General features: G+C 42.8%; 1 protein-coding gene across 17 annotated transcripts in view; it reads right to left on the bottom strand.

Annotated features, from left to right (window-relative positions):
- TACC2 (transforming acidic coiled-coil containing protein 2) overlaps positions 1-19224 on the bottom strand; it is a 229179-nt gene that overhangs the window by 174381 nt on the left and 35574 nt on the right. For 14 of the 17 annotated variants that reach the window (XM_077126268.1, XM_077126273.1, XM_077126271.1 and 11 more), the window contains one exon: positions 1519-1643. The exons of the other annotated variants lie outside the window; for them this stretch is intronic. In XM_077126268.1, the coding sequence (XP_076982383.1) occupies positions 1519-1643 (125 nt within the window). The remainder of the gene's footprint in view (positions 1-1518; positions 1644-19224) is intronic. 17 annotated transcript variants of the gene reach the window in all.

Raw genomic sequence — 19224 nt, 5'->3', positions numbered from 1 at the left:
ATTGACTAAAGATGAAGAATGAGAAACAAAAGACCTCCGAGCTGCTGTTCCTCTTCCATCCAGCTGTGACACAGGCCCTGGACAATTCCCAAGCCTCCGAAGAGATCTCAGAACCCCACAAAGCTGGGGGCGGAAGAGCTGGCCCTTGGGTCTCAGCCAGCAGCAACTTCCCTCCTGGAGAATTTCAGAGGAGATGAATCCGTCTACTAGTTGCACGGTCATCCTGAACCAATTAAGAGGCCGTGCTAGAGCCGACTGTTCCAGCACACAACTTGGTCTGCTCAGCCCTGACCAGAAGCCTGTGAAGGTGGCAGAGCCGTGGAGCCTGCAGAGGAGGCACCACTTTTAGCAGAGGATAGAGTCGCAAGTACCATCTGAGGCATCATTCTGTGATGCCCTCAGTGCAAAAGGACATTCTGGCTTCATCTAATCACCATTTCCCTAAAGAAACTTGGAGACTCATATCAGGACCCCTCAAATGCCTTCTCTTGAAACCGCACAGCCCCAGCCACCCAGACATGGAAATTCCGGCCGCCAGGGGTCAGTCTTATTTACCCATGACCTGCCACCATTAAGAACTAAAGCACACAATGGCATTTAGACTCTGAAGATGATACGCTATTACAAAATATGTTGCCACCCACAGCTTCACTTGCCTATTGTCTAGGACAGGGGCCTCTCATTTGTTCTTTTGCATTTCTGTTCCTTGGAGCTCCTATTCATTCCTTCCCTTAAGCCCATAATTACAGACTCTGGGAAGCTGACTTCATTTGTTCAGGAGGGCTTTTCTAACCAGATCCAATACCTATTTGTGTGTTGAACCCACCCGCAGTTATTAATTGCTCCAGGGTCCCTGGCACATGCCCTGCTGGGGACTGGCTGCTGCAGGATACTAGCCCTCTGCTTATGAATGGGTGGTACACTCCAGGGGGAGAGAGCCCACAGAGGCCACAGCCAGCTGGGGAGTCAGGACCTGACCCTGAGCCATAAGGAGGAGCCATTGACCCAATGGCCACACCCTGCACTGCCACGTTCCGCTGGACCAGCGTGGCCTTGTTGAATTTTGTAGGATTCATCCAGCTGCCCTAGGACCGAGGGCCTGGTCACTTTGGTAATTGTTCTTTGAATTCCCTTGTTTCATTGTTCAGTGCCCACACAGACTACCACACTGACTTAGCCACAGACAGGGCACTCCTGACGGGCCTCTGGGCAGCTTTGGTCTTTTTCATTATAAATTCTGCTCAATGAAGATGAACAACCTGGAGCTTTGCTGGAATGGAAGTCTATAATTACTAACTTAGTCTCTACGCAGAAAAACAGCATTAACTTTCCAACCATACAACGTCCAACCAATTACAAAGAAGTCGATGGGCCACGGTGTTGACAGTTCCCCACTGAGGCCCATATCGTGGGTTTTAGGGTAAATTTTCCAAGGCAAATTGAGCAGAGCAGGTGCTGGAGCAGGCAGTGAGCTGACCACACCTCAGGCCATGCCGTTCTTCCAAACTGGCTTCTTACCTGGGCCACTCTCCCAAGGCAGTGCTTCCGGTCTGCTCCTGCCCTCTTCTATTCTGACTGTTCCCAGCTGGCTGTGAGGGTCTTGGACCCTGAGCCGACGACGTCCCCTGAGGCGACAAGGTCCCCTGAGCCAGATGAAAGAGAAATTGGAAAGGAAATCAGACAGAATCCTCTGAAAACACAGAAACAGGTACCAACAAGCCACTGACCACAACTTTCAAGGGTAAGGTCGCCACCTGAGCGCCTCTGGGTGCTAGGCTCTGGGCTGGGCACTGAGGACATCAGGTGAATATAGCAAGTGTGGCCCCTGCCCCCATCTAATGGAGAAGAAACACAGTCACCCAAGCAATGCCAGTTGAGTATGAGGACTGCTTAAGCAAGAAGCCAAGACTGGAAACACTTACCATAGCTTGAGGGTCATTGGCTTCCTGGAGAAAGTGGGGCTGTACAAGCTAAATGTGAAAGTACTGAATTTTGGTTGTGGTACCACCAAGATGAAAACACATTCCCCTTGGTGGTTAGAACAACTGGTGAAAGAAAGTGATGGGCCCTTGGACTCTTGGAACCACCCATTTGAGGTCCTAACCAATCTGAGGGTTGGTCATCTTCTCTTTAACTCCCACCATCAGCTTGTCTACTGATCAGTCCATTTTGAAAACCAAGATGAAAAGATATAAGGTTCAGTCAAACTTCAAATCACAGGACAGAAAGAGATGAGATATTTTTAAAACTCAATTTAAATGTAATATAAAAATCACAAGAGGAGAAAGGGCATTATAACCCCCAAGTGGTATTTCCCAAATGGTAGATACCTTTTGTCTTCCCAGCACTGCCCATGGGCAGCTTTCACTCAAATACACACGTACAAACACACATCACTTCCCTCGGAACCAGATCCCCTTTCTCTTAAAGAAGTGTTTCACCCATATCCTCTGGACCCGAGTTTCTCATGGAAAATGCCAATCATAATGTCCACAGTCCTGCGCATCTGGGTGTGCATAAGACTCTGATCAAGCCACATCCTTCAGAACTCCCTGAAAACCCAGAGAGATGTGAGTCTGGTGGTGGAGTCTGTAAAGTGTGAATGCAAGAGTTGTCAGAAGCCTTGTTTCCAGCCGTCATGGAAAAAGCCTGCCTGCAACAAGAGAGAAGATCCAGCAGGCAGGAGAAAGCCAGGATGGGAGACAGAGGGAGATATCCTGGTGGCATCCAAGCCACAGTTCCAGTTGGTCCTGGGGTCCAGCATCATTTCTTTTCTGTCTGTCCAGAGGTTTCATGAGGTCTTGGACTCCCCTTTTTGTTTTCTCTGGAACAACTTGCTTTCAACCCAGAATACATTCCATAGACCACCAGACCCACTTTGAGGGGAAGGAAATATTCTCTGGTTCAATAAATTTGAGAAATGTTACATTATTGAAATTCACAATGCATGTCATCATATTAAGGTTTTGAGACATTCTGTAGTAAGATAACTTATTGAAATTTAACTCAGATTTCCCTGAAGTGACTTTACCATAGAAACTTTTGTTTGAGTGCTTGATAACATCTCATAGATTTACTGTTGCATGACACACTCTTTGAAGACATTTAGCACAAACCCTCATTTCTTTCCACCTTGCTTACATCTAGCCAATGATCCAAATCCATAGAACTGGGCAATCCCCAACCTGGAGGTCACATCAGGATAACTGAAAGAAGGTACTCCTCTGGACATGTGCATGGCTCGGTAATGCCTTTGTGTCAATTAGAAAAAGTGTCCCTTTCCTCTACTGGATGCAGCTCATAGTAGGCACATGGCTTGGAGAGCAGAGCACAGGTTTGATTTAAGCTCCAATTTGTCTAGACCATATCTTGTTAAAAAAAATTATCTAGCACTTGGAAATAGGGCAAACTGATAGGTGCATGTCATTTCAATGCCATAGTAGAGCCCTGCCTAACAGGCTCATCCAAAAATCATTTAATTCTCTAAAAGTTGCACATGTGTTGACTTACTATGTATTATTGACTAGGGCCCAAACTTTGTGAAGTTACACGGTAACTTGCAGATTTTTAGCCTAGTAGAAACACAAATGCTCTTTTCTAGTAGAGAAGATAATCCCAAAGAGGATGGATTTACTTGTCATAGGACCTTAACCAAACATCATTAGAAAACGTTAGCAAATTTATTTCACTATACCTTTTCTAAGTAGCCATATATATCTCTGTTCCTCAAATGCTCTTTGAAGTAGATTTACTTTCTTGCTGGTTCCCTCATTAATGAGTTAAATAAATCTCTCCCACAGGTTCCTTCTATGTTGTGTAAGATTCATGTTTTTGACCCTTATAAAAATTATGCTTTCCTCCTCATAGTCACTCTCTGAGATAAGTTCCATTATTATCCACATTTTCCAAATGAAGAACTCATCGCTCAGATAGACCAAGCGACTCAGTTGAAGGTCACATGACAAGGAAGCGGCTGGGCCTCAGCCTCAGGTTGTCTGATTCTGAATCCCTGGTGAGCTCACACCACCCCCCCACCGCCAAGTACCAGTCCCCCCCCTTGGGAGAGACACAGTCCTGAGCACAGAGGGGCCATCTAGCTGAGCTTGTGTGTCACCTGCCCTCGTAATCCACATTCAGCATATCAGGTTCATTTCTACTCCAAGGCGACACTAAGACGTTTCCAGATCTAACATGACAATTAGATTAAAAAAGGAATGTTACTCCAGATTAACCAGCCAGTAGGAGCTGGGCAATAGCAAATCTACTTCAAAGAGCATTTGAGGAACAGAGATATATATGGCTACTTAGAAAAGGTATAGTGAAATAAATTTGCTAACGTTTTCTAATGATGTTTGGTTAAGGTCCTATGACAAGTAAATCCATCCTCTTTGGGATTATCTTCTCTACTAGAAAAGAGCTTCACTGGACATGGTTAGTCCACACAGGGTGGGCCAGTCCATGGGGAGTAAAGGCAGTCAAGGAGGGGGTTCGGGGTTTTGGATTAGAATGCCTAATTCCTTAACCTCTCACTGCCTCAGTTTTCTTATCTCTAAAATAAACATTATAGTAGCTACCTTATAGGGTCATTATGAAGAATAAAAGGAATAATACATAAGAACTGCTTCTTGTGGCACTGGGTACAGGGTAAGCCAGAGTAATGCATGGGTAAATCCTTTCCTTTTTATCAATTACTCATCTTATTATTATTGAAGACATGCAGGAAAGTTTTCAAGGGGACTAGAGGCAGTTAGCAAGATACAAAGGAGAGAAAAGGTGACACATTTAGGATCAAACTTCACAATCCACCTGTAGGAAGCAGCAGGTAGGTGGCGGGGGAGCAAGGCATAGGGGACCAGCCCTTGGAGGGAGTCGCTTATAAGTACTCCTGAATTTGGCTCTAAAGTTTCTGGCAACTAGAGGGAAGGGAAAATGCATCGTCTTCCATCATTGTTTTAGATGAGAAAGGACAAAAAATAAATATATATGGGTAGCAGCGGCACATTTCCTAGAGCTAAAGACAGCATGGGAGAGAGCGGGCAGAACAGGCCTGTGGTAGATTGCAGAAAACAAAAATCAGATGGTCTCAAATTCTTCTCATCTCGTACCTATATACATGTCCCTTTGCAATGTGACTTTGCAGCCTCTCATAATAAGAGCTGGAGTCTTCTTTTCTATCCCTGGAACTGGACTTGGCCATGGGACTTGCTTTGGTTAAGGAGATATCAGTAAACGTGTTGCAAACAGAGGCTTGAAAAGTGCTTGCACACTGGGGCCTGCTCTTTCTTGCTACTCAGAACTGAGACAACCCGTGGCAAAGCCCAGGCAAGCCTATCACAGAGCCCAAATGAAGTTGAACCAAGACACCAGCCAAAGGCAGCCAACTGCCTGACATCCTTCCAATTTCTTACAACCATATTCTCGTACTTTCTTGTACTTGTATTTTCTCCTCAGAGAAAAAGATCATAAAACTCAAATGTTTATTTTTAAATCACAAACATTTGAAATGAGTGGAGAGTGCATTTTTGTTGGTCGTAATCACATACAGTTTCACCTGATCTGCCAGCTCACTGCAACCACATCACTCAGCCCAGTCCAAAGCCTTCATAACTGATTGGGGTTTGTTGTTGTTGTTTTTATTTCCACTAATTTGAGGGATGGCTTTTGTGGTAGTTAGATTCAGTCGTCAACTTGGCCAGGTGAGCATACCTAGTTTTGTTGCTGCAGACATGAGCCAATGGTGCGTGAACCTCGACTGTTGCTAATTACATCTGCAGTCTGCTAGAAGGTGTGCCTGCTGCAGTGAATGACGTTTGACTTAATTGGCTGGTGCTTAAATGAGAGATCGCAATGTAGCACTGCTAAGCAGCTCAGCATACCTCATCTCAGCACTCGCAGCTCAGCCCAGGCCCTTGGAGATGCAGAAAGAAGTCACCCCGGGGAAAGTTGTTGGAACCCAGCGGCCTGGAGAGGAGGCCAGCAGAGACCATCCTGCACCTTCCCACATAAGAAAGAACCTCAGTGGAAACTTAGCTGCCTTTCCTCCGAAGAACTAATAAAATAAATCCCCTTTTATTAAAGGCCAATCCGTCTCTGGTGTGTTGCATCCTGGCGGTTAGCAAACTAGAACAGCTTGTTATATAGCAAAGGCTAAATGATATTCAATTTTATAAAACATAATTCGAGTGGATATTTTTTGCCTTGACCTTGTGAAAACAAAAACAGCATAACATGGTTTATTGATCTAGTCTAAGAAATTGCAGACCAGGCTGTAAATGAACCAGTTGGCTCATGGTGCATGGGACACGGAGATTCTAAGTTCCTTAAACTTCTTACCATAAAACAAGGGTTTCAGGCTAGAAACTCTTGTGCCATGGGCACAAGGCCTCTTTTGGGTGCTTGGAAGGAACCAGATCATGTGCCACGGGCAAAGGCCTCTTTTGGGTGCTTGGAAGGAACAAGATCCACGAGTCCAGTCCCTGCCCGAGAGTAGTTCTCTGACTTATGGGGAAAGGTGGTGAGGGCAGACCCCAGGAGCCAGGTAAGTAGAGCACCTCCAGGCTTTATGGGATTGTTCGTGGCCCTCTCTCTACCAGCCCTTTGGGTCCCTGCTCCTGGCTGCTGGAAATCTTCTCTTTCCCCTCAAGGGGTGCTGATTCCCCACCTGTATCCAGGGAGAGAGACCCACTTTGGCCTCTTCCATGAGTAAAGGCAATTGGGGACATAAGAGGCCTCTCCTAACCCAATCAATTCACCAGTTGTAACCATGGACCCTTATACTGCCAGATTGTTTGATAACTATCTCATTTCACCCAGTCCTTCCAAAATGTAACACTTTTTGGCATGCATATGTTGTAGCAGCTTTATTTATAATTGCCCAAAGTTGTAACCAATCAAGATGTTGTTCAATAAGTAAATGGATAAACAAATTGTGGTCCATTCATACGATGGAATATTACTCAACAATCAAAGAAAATGAGCGATCAAACCACAGAAAGACATGAAGAAACCTTAAGTGCATATTAAATGCATATTGCTAACTGAAAGAAACCAGTCTGAAAAAGGCTATGTACTATACGACATCCTGGAAAAGGCATAATTCTAGAGAAAGTAAAAAGCTCAGTGGCTGCCAGGCATTCAGGGGACAGAGGAACAGGCGGATCACAGGGTGTTTTTAGGAGAGTAAATTAGTTCCAGATGATACTGTAATGGTGGATACAGAACATTCTGCATTTCACAAAACCCATAGAACTATATAACACAAACAGGGAAGCCCAATGTAAACTATGGACATTAGTTAACAATAAGGTATCAATACTGGCACATCCACTGTAACAAATGTACCACACTAAGGCAAGATGTTAACAAAAGGGGAAACTGGGCTGGAGAAGAGGGCCATATGGAGACCCCCTGTGCTTTCTGCATAATTTTTCTGCAAACCTCCAACCCCTTCTATGCCATATACAAAAGTTACTCAAAATCAATCAATGGCCTAATAGGAGAGTTAAAATCATAAAACTCTTAGCAGAAAATGGGAAAATCTTCGGGGCTTGTGTTGGGCAATGGATTCTTAGATAGGACATGAAAAGCATATGCTACAAAAGAAAAAAATAGATAAATTGGATTTTATCAAAATTAAAAACTGTTGTGCATCAAAGGACATTACCAAGATAGTAAAAAAAGACAACCTAGAGAATAAGAAAAAATAATTGAAAATCATAAATCTGGCAAGAATTAAGTATACAGAACACAAGAAACTTCTCTAAAAAACAAAATCTATATAAAAAATAGTAGTTATCACTTTAACTTTTTCCTTCAAGTTATCATTGCTTTTTTTTGGTAGAAAAACTCTCTATAAAGGATAATTAGCTTGTATACATCAATCAGTCTGTCTGAGTATAATAAAGGAAAATTTTGGACAATGAAACTGTGTGTGACTAAGAAAGGGTGATCTTTTCTTGGCCTGAAGAGTGGTAAAGAATGGCTTTTGTATGACCTTATGTCCTTCCATATACAACCTCTATCAAATTGCACATACTCGATTTATTTGTATGTGCAATTTATTTGTATGTGCCTACTTTATTTCATAGGATATCATTAGTGACAATTATTGTCACTATTGTGACATTATTACAAATTTAGGAAACCAACATTTCAGAACAAACAGCATTAAATTCTAGTTTCAACTGTTCACTGTGTCATCAGGCCATTTTGGGCCTGAAACTCTTTCATTTAAAATTTTCTGCCCTTTTAAAATATATTTCTGGCACCACTAAAATTGTACAACGGATACTAATAATTATTCCCTGCTTTAAATAGAGATTGGACAAAAAGTGCACAAAACAGCAATATGGCGATCTTGCGGCCCCTCGATTTCATTCCACTCTCTGTAGCTGAACCAAGAAAAGCATCACGGCTGAGTCCGTAGCCGTTTTCTCCTACCCTAACAGAGGCCACCAGTGTATACAGAAGAAGTAGCGGATAACAGAAGCCCTATGTGATATCCAGACGCAGCCCAATGAGAAACAGTCTTCACGAGGCCAATTCCAAAGGAAATATCTGCTAAGTTTTCAAACTAAATGAGCTGCTCTGCCCTCTACACCAGCTTCGAAGTAGTAAGTGTTTTCTGTATGCTTTGCCCATTCATCGCTAACCAATATAGTCAGCTGTTAACAGTGTTCTCACTAGTTCCATGATCATTTCATTGTTTTCTACTCTTTCAAATAGCTCTGTCCATTTGGTTGCAGGTACAATTTGCAAACTGAGGGCGCATAAATATTCTTTTTAGTTCTTAATTTTTTTAAAAAAGGTCATGTAATTTTATTTTCTAATTTTAACACTTTCATTCCAGTGGAATGTTTTTCAAGACATTTAAACAAATCCTGTAATTTGGGGGCTTGGTAGCAAATATCATACTTAGACATTTCTAAGCTAAAACTTTGATATTACTGTGTTAATTTCTGAGGATCCCAAATTAAAGAAATAATTCAAAATGGAATACACTCTAGTTTTTATTTTATGTTATAGCACATGCACTTGAATTTCAAAAATTTAAAGCATATAAGAAGTGGTTAGGGATTACCACTTGTACCAACAGCTGATAAATGTCTAAGATTGTTTATTTATAGCAGGGTGCAAGGGTTGTGCTGACGTTGGAGGGGCACCATGGAAGTTAGACTAAAAATTGTCACAAGACTTTATCCAGGCAACACATGCCACTGTTTCAGTATTTCAGGACATAGTCTGCTTCTAATGTTGAGCTGTCCTTTTACATTTTTAATGTTATACAGCACTGTAGTATGTAGTTTGGCAAATGTTTCAAAATAAAGAAAAAGTAGAAATGTTTTCGGAACATCACAAAAATGCACATCCAATTTTGTTTTCAACAAGGACCGTAGGTACAAGTCTGAACTCTTCCCGATATGAAGTAATTTATACACAGATGAATACTATATTATCCCTGTCTAAAATAATCTCTCAGTAGGATTCTTTCAGAAGTCAACAAACAAAGGTTTTTTTTTTCATTGTCAAATAACAAAAACATTAAATAATGTATGTTTTTAAAATAAATGATACTCTAAAACTATAGAACTAATTTCAGTGAATTCAGTGAATGTGGAACCTAAATCAACCAAGTTTATATTGCAGTACAGGCATATTAAGAAGCCAATGATCAGAAAAATACAACCATAGGAAAAAATTTATAATCCACAAAACCATTTTTCAGCCCTTAAGGTAAAATAGCCCCACAGTTTAAAGGTAAACCCGAGGCAACAAGAACGCATGCTTGTCTTCCGTAAGTAGGCATCTTACCCAGAGGATGTAACACTTTGCTTACAGACTGCATGGTATGCATTTCTCAGCAAGACATAAGGAAAACAAGATTCCAAAAGATCCTAGTCAGGCATGGGGATTCCTGCACGAGCCTATCTGGCAGTAAATAAACAGATTCTCTATTTCTTGTAGTTCTGTCTGTCTCCTGGACCACTTTCAGCAAATTGGAGGATGCAAGCACCAGATTCTTTAAGACAGTTTTCAGTGCTCCCTTTGTGAACTGCAAACAAAGCTGCAGCGATTTGGTTTATGGATTTGGCCTTCTATGGTAGGGCTGTACTGGGACTTCACAGTACTGGCAAGTGTCGGCAAAGAAACTGCCACAAAGACCATGAGGAGGCAAGCAATTTTAAATTCTTCTGGACTAATGAAGACAGAGCCAGCACCAAGGCAGGATCAATTTCACAAGGTAATGCAGCAGCTGATAATAACACAAGCACACTCACTGCAACCTGCATATCAGCAAAGCGTAGCATTTTATTGATTTATTTGGTGATTAATTCACTCATTCAAAAAACATGTGCCTATGTGCCTGACCCACTGCTAGAAGTAGGAACTACAAAAATGGATGAGCCCTGAACCAGATAAGACCTGAAATGCTGAGGGGCCAGCCTCTCCAGAACATCAACTAGTCTCATCCAACATAAAAAAGTTAGAATGGGCGTAGCCCAAATACCCCTGAAGAGTGGGAGAAAGATCAAAGGTGACGATGGAGTTATACACAGAAAGTCAGATTTAACAAATGAGTATGATTGCTGAATCATTATATTGATGATTCTTTTAGTCTCCGGAACCTTAGAGGAGCTAGAAGTAAAAACTTAAAATGGTGGAATTATAACCCATACCAAACTCTGAAATCTGTTCTACAGCTAATTGTTGCAATGTACTTTGAAATTTATAGCTTTTTTGTGTGTATTATTTTTCACAAAAAAGAAAAATATGTATTTCTTCTAGCCTCCAGTGTTTTGGAGCAGCTAGAAGGAAAAATCTGAAATAGTGGAATGGTAACTCACAAACTCTGAAATCTGGTCAGTTATCTACTTATGGAAGCATTCTTTGAAAATCATTGCTTTTTTCCCCTTTTCTTTGTATATATGTTATATTTAACAATAAAAAATGTTTAGAAAAAAATAGATGAGACCAAGTTTCTCACAGTAGTGGAGATGGACTCCAGTGCCATGACCACAGATGTGTGACCACAGGGGACACCCAAAGGGAAAACCAGGCATGACTCTTGCCTGGGCGGGTAGGAGATAGCCACCCAGATGCCAAGAAGAGAGGATCCTACTACTAACCTCTACCACACTTGAGGTTGGAACTTTTGTAAATTAATTTTGGAGTTCCCATGGATATTTGGGTGCAAATCTGCCCAGTCTGCATCTGAAGTCTTACAAGGGACCTTGAATCTTTTCTTACCTGAGCCATCTGTTGACCTTCAAATACCAGCCTGAAGAGCAAGCTAGCTTTGGCTCTGTTTCCCACCCCTGGTGCATTTCTCTGAGTGGTTGACTGCCTATGTTTACCCATTTGTGTACAAGGGTGAAATATGAAAAACACCTCAACTTGCAGGTACAATATAAAAGACGCCATAAACACCAGTGCTAACTGAATACAAATGGAAAGCTCTGTTCACTTTAGCTGAGAGACAGGCTAGAGGAAATACCAATACTTGCCTCTGTTTATTGAGCTCTTACCAAGTACCAGGAGCTGGGCCTGCAGCTCCCATGAATTATCTCACTGAAGCTTCACAACCACCTTCCCAGGAAGATGCTGTTACTGCTCCTGTTTTAGAGCTGAGGCTTTGAGAGGTTAAGTAACTTAGTCATGCTCACACAGCAGTGGAGTCTGGACAGTCCCAATTCTCTCTGACCCCAGAGCCAGGAAAGGGCATTCTCTGTTTAATCTCTTCAGTGGGAATACGATGAGGGGAGCAGAAGTAACTGGAGCTGATTTCCCACTTAAAAGGGGGACTGTTGACCCAGGGCCAACTTGCCTCCACGCTCACTGAGCAGGGGAGCTGGGGCTGGTTCCATTCTCTGCAGGAAGAGCCCTCTGTCCGTCCCTGCCTTACCTGCCCTACCCTGCTCTGTGGTGCCTTAGTTTCCTAATTTGAGGATCAGGAAAGACAACATTCCTAGGGAAGAGAATCAAGCCAGTGCAAATTTTACATGGCCTTAAATCCAAACTCTGCAAGTGTTCCAGACTCTTCTGAGGAAGGTTATTCACCTTTATAACATGACTACCTTTGTGTACATCATTTTAACATTTCACTGTGATAATTCAAGAGCCGAAATACAGAGTGGCATTTTTATATTGGGGTCCTGAATTTTTAATCAGTAATCCAGGTTCTACTTGTCTGAAGGTCATGCAGCCTCAGCTGCAAAGGTACCTTCTGCAGCTGGACTTCCCTCCCAATCACCAGGTTATCTGCACTAAATAATTCTGCAAATAATTTAACAGATAAATTGCCTGCCTGGTAGTCTATCACCAAGGTTTCTTTAAAGTAATTTTGGAAAGATAATGACATGTCTAACAGCCCAGACAGATGCAAACAACAGATGGGATAAGGAGACAGATCTTTACTCTAAGGAAAAGTGGGGGGAAAGGTACCCCATGCTGCGTTTTCTCAAGCAAAGGCAATATGACAAGGGCTCAAATTCATCTTTGAAGAAGAGAATAAAGCAGGCCTTTCTCAATTTTCAGCCTCACCTCTCCTCTGGAGAGAAAGCCAATCTATAAGAACAATGCGGGTTTTTTTGGACAAAAAAAAATATATATATATATATATATACCTGGATGAAATTAAAATAAAAGTGACAGCACTATGTTTGCATATAGCACATTGCACTTTTTTTCACATTGCACTTTTCAAAAGGCTTTGACATCTAGCTGACTATTACAAAATCCTTGTAAGCAGGTAAAACAATTTTTTATAATAATAATTAGGTGGGTAAAATATTTTTTTTTTCATTTCCCAGGTTATGGTGGCTTTGCCCAGTCTAATGCTCTTTCCACAATAATAATAATATCCAGTACTCACATAGTGCTAACTCTATCTGCTATAACAATAATAGCAAACTTACTACTTTAAAATTTCTTTGTGCCAGGTGCTAGTCTTTTAACTGCTTTCCATATTTAAGCTCATTGAATTCTTAACCCTATTTTACAGATAAGGACACCAAGCACAGAGAGGTTAAGCCACTTGCCCAAGGTCACACAGATTGAAAATAGCAGGGCCAGGATTTGGAGCCAGATGGTTGGACTCCAGTGTCCGTGCTCTTGACCAGCAGCTTACACTGCATCACTGTACCCTGGAAATAGTCCCTTACGGATTGCCGCACTCCAACTAACAGAAACAACTGGACATTTATTAATAATGTGATACAGAAGCCTAGATCTGATGCACAGAATAATGCCTGGCGCAGAGGAGGCATTCCATAAATATTCACTAGATGCATGAAAAACAGATTATTCTGGCAGCCACTTCTGCAAATGTAGGGAATCATACTCCACCCTCAGAGCTCTCACTTTCACCACATTTCCTACTGTCTTTGAATCTCCATTCCAGTTTCCCTCCTAGCAACAGTTCTAAGCCCTGTTGTACAAAATTCCAAGGGGGCTGACGTATCATCAAGTGTTACTGCAAAACAGCAGGTATTTTTCAAGTTACCCTTGTGCTTCCAAAGAGGAGGCTGGAATAAAACGGCACTTCTCTAGTGACAAAGTGATTTGTTGAGTCGCCTCTTCAAATCTTTCCTTTGCTGCCATTGCATGAGTAAACAGCTCCTTACTTTTTGGCTCTGGGATATTTCAGAACCCTGGGTATATTTTAAGGCAATTTTCAAACAGTTATAGTAACTTTCCAATCCTGAGAAATACATGATACCAAGAGCTAAAGTTTTTTCACCTTTTAAAGAAAAGGAAAAATCCAACTGACCTCCTCTCAATGTGCTCCATCTCTCTAGGCCACTGTTTACTAGTCATGTCAATGAAAAGACTTAGCTGACACAGTCATCAGTGTCTAGTCAAGCTCTTTGAAGGAACTTCTTGGAAGCAGCATGGTTGCAGGTGAATGCCGGGAAGTAGGCCAAAGGTTATCCCCATGGCACTAGGAGTCCGGTTTCAGACACAGCTGCCAAGCTGATGAACACGTGGCCTCTGCTAACACCAGCAGCCACCCATCTTCCCTGTCTAGGGAAGGCAAATGCTCCCCAATGGGTGGAAACCAGGAGACCAGCTCAGCTAGAGCATCGTAAGCATTCCTTCACCTCCCAGGCTTAATGAACGAATGCAGGACCCACCACCCAGGCACCAGGGGACATCCCACCTTCCCTATAGGCACCTGTCAGGCCCAGAAGGGGCAGGGTGTGGTATAAAAACAAATTTCTGAGACAAAGAGCTGGGTTTGAATCCTCCGCCCCACTCCTCCCATCATAGATAGACAAAGTAACACAATAGAATTTGCAGTGGGATTTTGACAATTATGCTTTGGGCATAGACAGAGCTGAGTCTAGGAATGCAGACCATCGGCTTTATGTCAATGTTAAATATTTTGACCTTGATAACTGCATTTAAGGTGGATACGTATGTGAATATCCTTGTTCTTAGGAAATGTACATGGCAGTGTTGTGTTCAAGGAGCATGATGCATATACCCTACACTCAAGTATGCAGAGAGTGGATTGATGAATAGACAGACAAACAGATGGAACTCATAGAATGATAGGGCAAATGTGGCAAAATGTTAAAATTGGTAGATCTGGGTATCTCGGCGGTAGGAGTATGTTGGGTTCCTCTGTTTGGGGTTTGTATTACTTTTGTGACTGTCCTGTAAGTAAGAATGTATTTCAAAATGAAAAGTTTTTAAAAAGTTAAATAGAATGCCGCCTCTAGGTATACACCCAAAAGAATTGCAAACAGATAACTCAAATAAATATTTATACACAAATGTTTGTAGTAGTATTAGTCACAATAGCCAAAGGATGGAAACAATGGGAACGTCCATCAGTGGGTGAATGGAGGGACAAAATATGGTCTATCCATACAATGCAAGATTATCAGCCACAAAGAATAATGAAGTTCAGATACATGCTACAGCATGGATAAACCTTGAAACCACTGTGCTAAGTGAGTGAAGCCAGACACAAAAGATCCTCTAGTATAAGATTCCACTTACATGAAATATCCAGAGTAGGTGAATCCATAGAGACAGGAAGCTGATTGGTTGACACCAGGGGCCGGGAGAATGGGGGGTGGCTACCTAATAGGTGCAGGGTCCTTCGGGGTATGAGGAAAATGCTTTTGGAACTAGATTGAGGTGAAGGTTGCATGTCCTGAATGCCACTGAACTGCATGCTTTAAAGTAGGCACTTTTATGTTATTTGAATTTCATCTCAATTAAAAGAAATCTTATTAACCCAGCAACAGTGGCTACTGCAGTTTATAGCTAAAGCAGTTCATTAGACTCTTCAGAAGAGGCATCTGACCAAAAGCTGGATCCATACCAATCACAATCTCCAATTACGGTTGCAGAGAACATTAGTGCACTCTCCAGGCAAGGCCATTCCTATGAGAGAGGCTGAGGCAGAAGCAGGGCACAATAAAGGAGCTCTCCATTGTTATTAACATTGAACTCATGCTGCTTCCTCTTCTCTTTGTGCAGTTTCTTTGCCTATAAACTCAGTTACATCATCCCAGATGCCCACCTGCTGCCAGTTAGGTCACTGGAAGATGCTGCTTTTCCCGGCTCTTATCTAAGGATACTGCAGCTTTGGATAACTCAGGTTCCATTAAACTTGGGGCCCCAAGAATTTGAAGCTTTAAACAACACCTAAATACACTCATGGGACTTTTATCTGTCAAGCAAAATAAACATTGCACAAGGCCTAACTATCAGCTCACCTTCTCCTGCAAGAAAGTACTTTCTCACCTTCTTTGTGGTCCAGAACTCAGGGACGGCTCCCAGATACTCCTTTCCACCGGGCCCTCTGCTCCTTGGATGTCAGATAATGTCACAACCTGAGGCCACTGTGCTGAGGTCTCCTCAGGCCCAGGCTGCATATTTACACTGAGCTGGGAACCAGAGGAGCTGCCCACACAGGGCGGGGGCTGGGGTGGGAGGAGGCTCATCCTTCAGCTCCCCAGGGGCATCTTCCCTGCCACCCCGAGCTACGTCAGGTGTCTTCACACCTGTCCTCTTGCCTCAATACATTGATTACAGTTTCTTGGGCTAAAGAGCATTTTTTTCTGGTCTTGTATATTGTAATAATAGATTTGAATGTCTTCCTTTCCCTCCCACACTGCCCAAGCTATCAAGGAGGACATGACAGCCCCATGGCCCAAGGGAAGTCCAGGAGGTGGTCACGCTGGGTGGGTTCAGGTGTGGCCCTTCCCCTCTGAGATGCACATGACTGGATGCTCAGAACTCTGGTGCCTCCTGCAGTCTTCCCAGAACCAAAAAGGAAAGAACACCAAAGGAATACAACTTAGGGCTGTGGACTGACGGGGCCCTTATCTCACCATAAATCCTTCCATACGAGAAGCAATGCATGAAACCTCAGGAAGCACTGTTAGGTGGAAGCTGCTGTCTTCATGCTCCATCTACTGCCATTTCCCGAAGAGGGACACGCACACACACAGACCCTGACCCCCGTGGGGACCACTGAGGCTCACCTGGGCTCAGTGTTGGACATTCTGCTCACCTGCCTCTGGACTTACCCCCAAATGAGGCCCCTTCCATGGACCTGGTCTCATACACGGCCTTCTCTTCATTTCCAGCTAACATGTCTGCAGGAGGGGGTCACCAGGAAGGGCAGGCCAGGGCTCTTGGCATGAGTCCCAGTGGTGGACTGGAGAAACTGAGGTCGGTCCATGACTGCCCAGAGGCATAAGCCAGGCAGCTCCCAGTGGGAAGGAGTGAGAGTAGCAATTAGGATCCAGCATGCTGCCAACTGCCGCCAGGGTAGCCAGGGGCCAGGCTCAAAGATTCCTCCAGATCAGGGAGAGGAACCATTGAAGAAAGGGGTGGAACAGCTTTCCAAGGGAGTTCTATTGATGGCTTTTCTTCCCTTGCAAACACAGAAAAGAAACCTAGGCCAGGTGGCTGAAGTTCAGTCTTTAAAAAGAGTCTATGCTGATAAAACAAGAGAGAGCTGGGGCTGGCCGGCGGGTCTAGATAGAGGGCTATGATGAGGATATTAGACTTGATTTCTTGAGTAAGGTAAAAAGGTCAGTAATTAATTGAATAAGTCAGTTGTTGCCAAAAAATTTCAAAAGCAAAAATCATTTGATTAATTTGTGGGCCCACCGCCAGGGAGCCCCAAGTGACAACCCGATGGCGCCTCTCATTTCTGCTTGAATGGGCTAAGTCTCCCCGCAGGTCCCACAGCCTCCCACAGCCCTGTGCTCAGTGCACCTGGCCTCATCTGCCCACCCCGCCCCCTCCCTGCACCCTCAACTGCAGTCCCCAGGCCCCCCTCTCGCTCAGGATCTTCTCCATATAGGCCCTTGACTTCCTAAGACCCCACTGACCTGCCACCCTCTCAAGGGGGGCTGTTTTTAATTCCACATTCTGAGCACACTGGGGCTTGGAAATAGAGTCAGAAGTTGTGGCTTCCCCAGGTTATTCCCAAACCATATCTCTTCTTGCCCCTGCAAAACGCTGTGCCCCCTTAATGCGGCGGTGCCATTAGGCCCCCCCTCTACCCACCTCTTGATCATGGCCCCTTGTAACTGAGAAGTTAGGATGTGACAAATGGTTATATTACTGTATGTTAGAATAACCAGAGGGAAATACCTGAAATTTCCAAATTGTGATCCAGCTGCCTTGATCTCTGAAAATGACTGTATAACTCTATTGCCTTTATCTTGTGATAGTAAAAACCTTGTGACTAACCCCCACCTGTACCCCCTTTTTCTGTTTTTCAACTTTGGAGTCTTATGATGGCTAAAGACAGGCCCGAATGTTTATTAATGAAGGGCTTTGGAGAAGCCCAGAAGTAACCCACCCAACTCCAAAACTATCTTGCTAGACAGAGCAGGATCTAACCAAAACGGGCCCCCCTGTCATGCAGAGCTTAAACTTTAACCTGTAAGTGACCTGTACCTTATCATAATATAAAAATCATGCCCGTCATCTTATTAAGGCCGTCATTTTCTTACATACATCCTGTGGCTAAGTGTGTAATCCATCTGTGCATGCTTGATAATTATTAGATCAACTCTAATCAGATCATCTGGGGCGCTTACGCCCATTATCCTAAAACCTCTTCATCTGTTTTTGTTTTGTTTTAATTTTGGAACTATTTTATTTAATACATATTCAGAAAGGGGCTCACATAATATATATACATAGCCTAATGAATTTTCATAGAGTGACTACATCCATTTACTTCCCACCCATATAAATAAATAGAATGCACCCAGTACCCCAGAAGTGAGGGCGGAAAGCTTTGCCCCCCCACAATCACTACCCTCCTATACCTAATATTTGCCATCCTGACTCCAGCATCATAGTTTACTTTTGTCTTTTTAAAAAGTCATCAAAATGAAATTATCATTTTTGTTACTTAGTCTGGCTTTTTCCTCTCAAAAGAGGCTCATGATATCTTCATATTTTTGCATGTAATCATTCATTTTTCCTGTTGTGTAGTAGTCTAGTGAACAAATAAAACAGAATAGAATTATCCATTCTGTTACTGAACTGAAAGACATCTAAGTTTTTCCCATTTGAGGGCTGATATGAATATGCTGTTCAAAACCTCAAATATTGAAGCCCCCAGAGCTAGCCCTTTGTAAATCAAGAATAACGTCTCTCTCAAAGCTACTCTTTCTACTACTGATATCAAAAGTTTGTTTTGAATCTCAAAGTTGAAGTTTGATTGGTGTATTTTTCTCTGCATTTCTCACATTCCAAGGACAGTTTGAATGGAATGTACTAGCCTCCTGGTTTGAGAGTAGGGCCTCATGTTTCAAGGAAGTGTAAGTTCAGCTTGAAAGACACTGGCAAAAACTTCAAAATATTGTAGCTTTCTTCCACTATATATATATATATATTCTCTCAATCTTCAGGGATATTTGGGCAATGGCCATTCTAACTTTGTCATGTTGAAAAGGGGTGTCATCATTATGGGGTAGGGGAATGCAACTGGTTGATGTTCTGAGAGAGACTGGTACCTCTAAGTTTCAGGGCTGCCCATCTTTTTGATACTATAAAACCATCAACGTTTTTCAGTTTGCAGTTTGGGGAGACAGATTTTTAGGCCAATAGGCCATCTGATCTACTTCACATTGAGCAATAAATTCTTTCTGTCATTGAAACCCTGGTGTCTCAGGAATTGGTCTTTTGATGTAGCAGGCAGAGAACTCCCTGTTTTGGTTAGTATCACCCTTTGGC

The sequence above is a fragment of the Tamandua tetradactyla genome, chromosome 13 (assembly GCF_023851605.1).
Source record: "Tamandua tetradactyla isolate mTamTet1 chromosome 13, mTamTet1.pri, whole genome shotgun sequence".
Taxonomy (NCBI): Eukaryota; Metazoa; Chordata; class Mammalia; order Pilosa; family Myrmecophagidae; genus Tamandua; species Tamandua tetradactyla.
The sequence above is the reverse complement of the archived record's forward strand: the minus strand, read 5'-3'. Positions and strand labels throughout refer to the sequence as shown.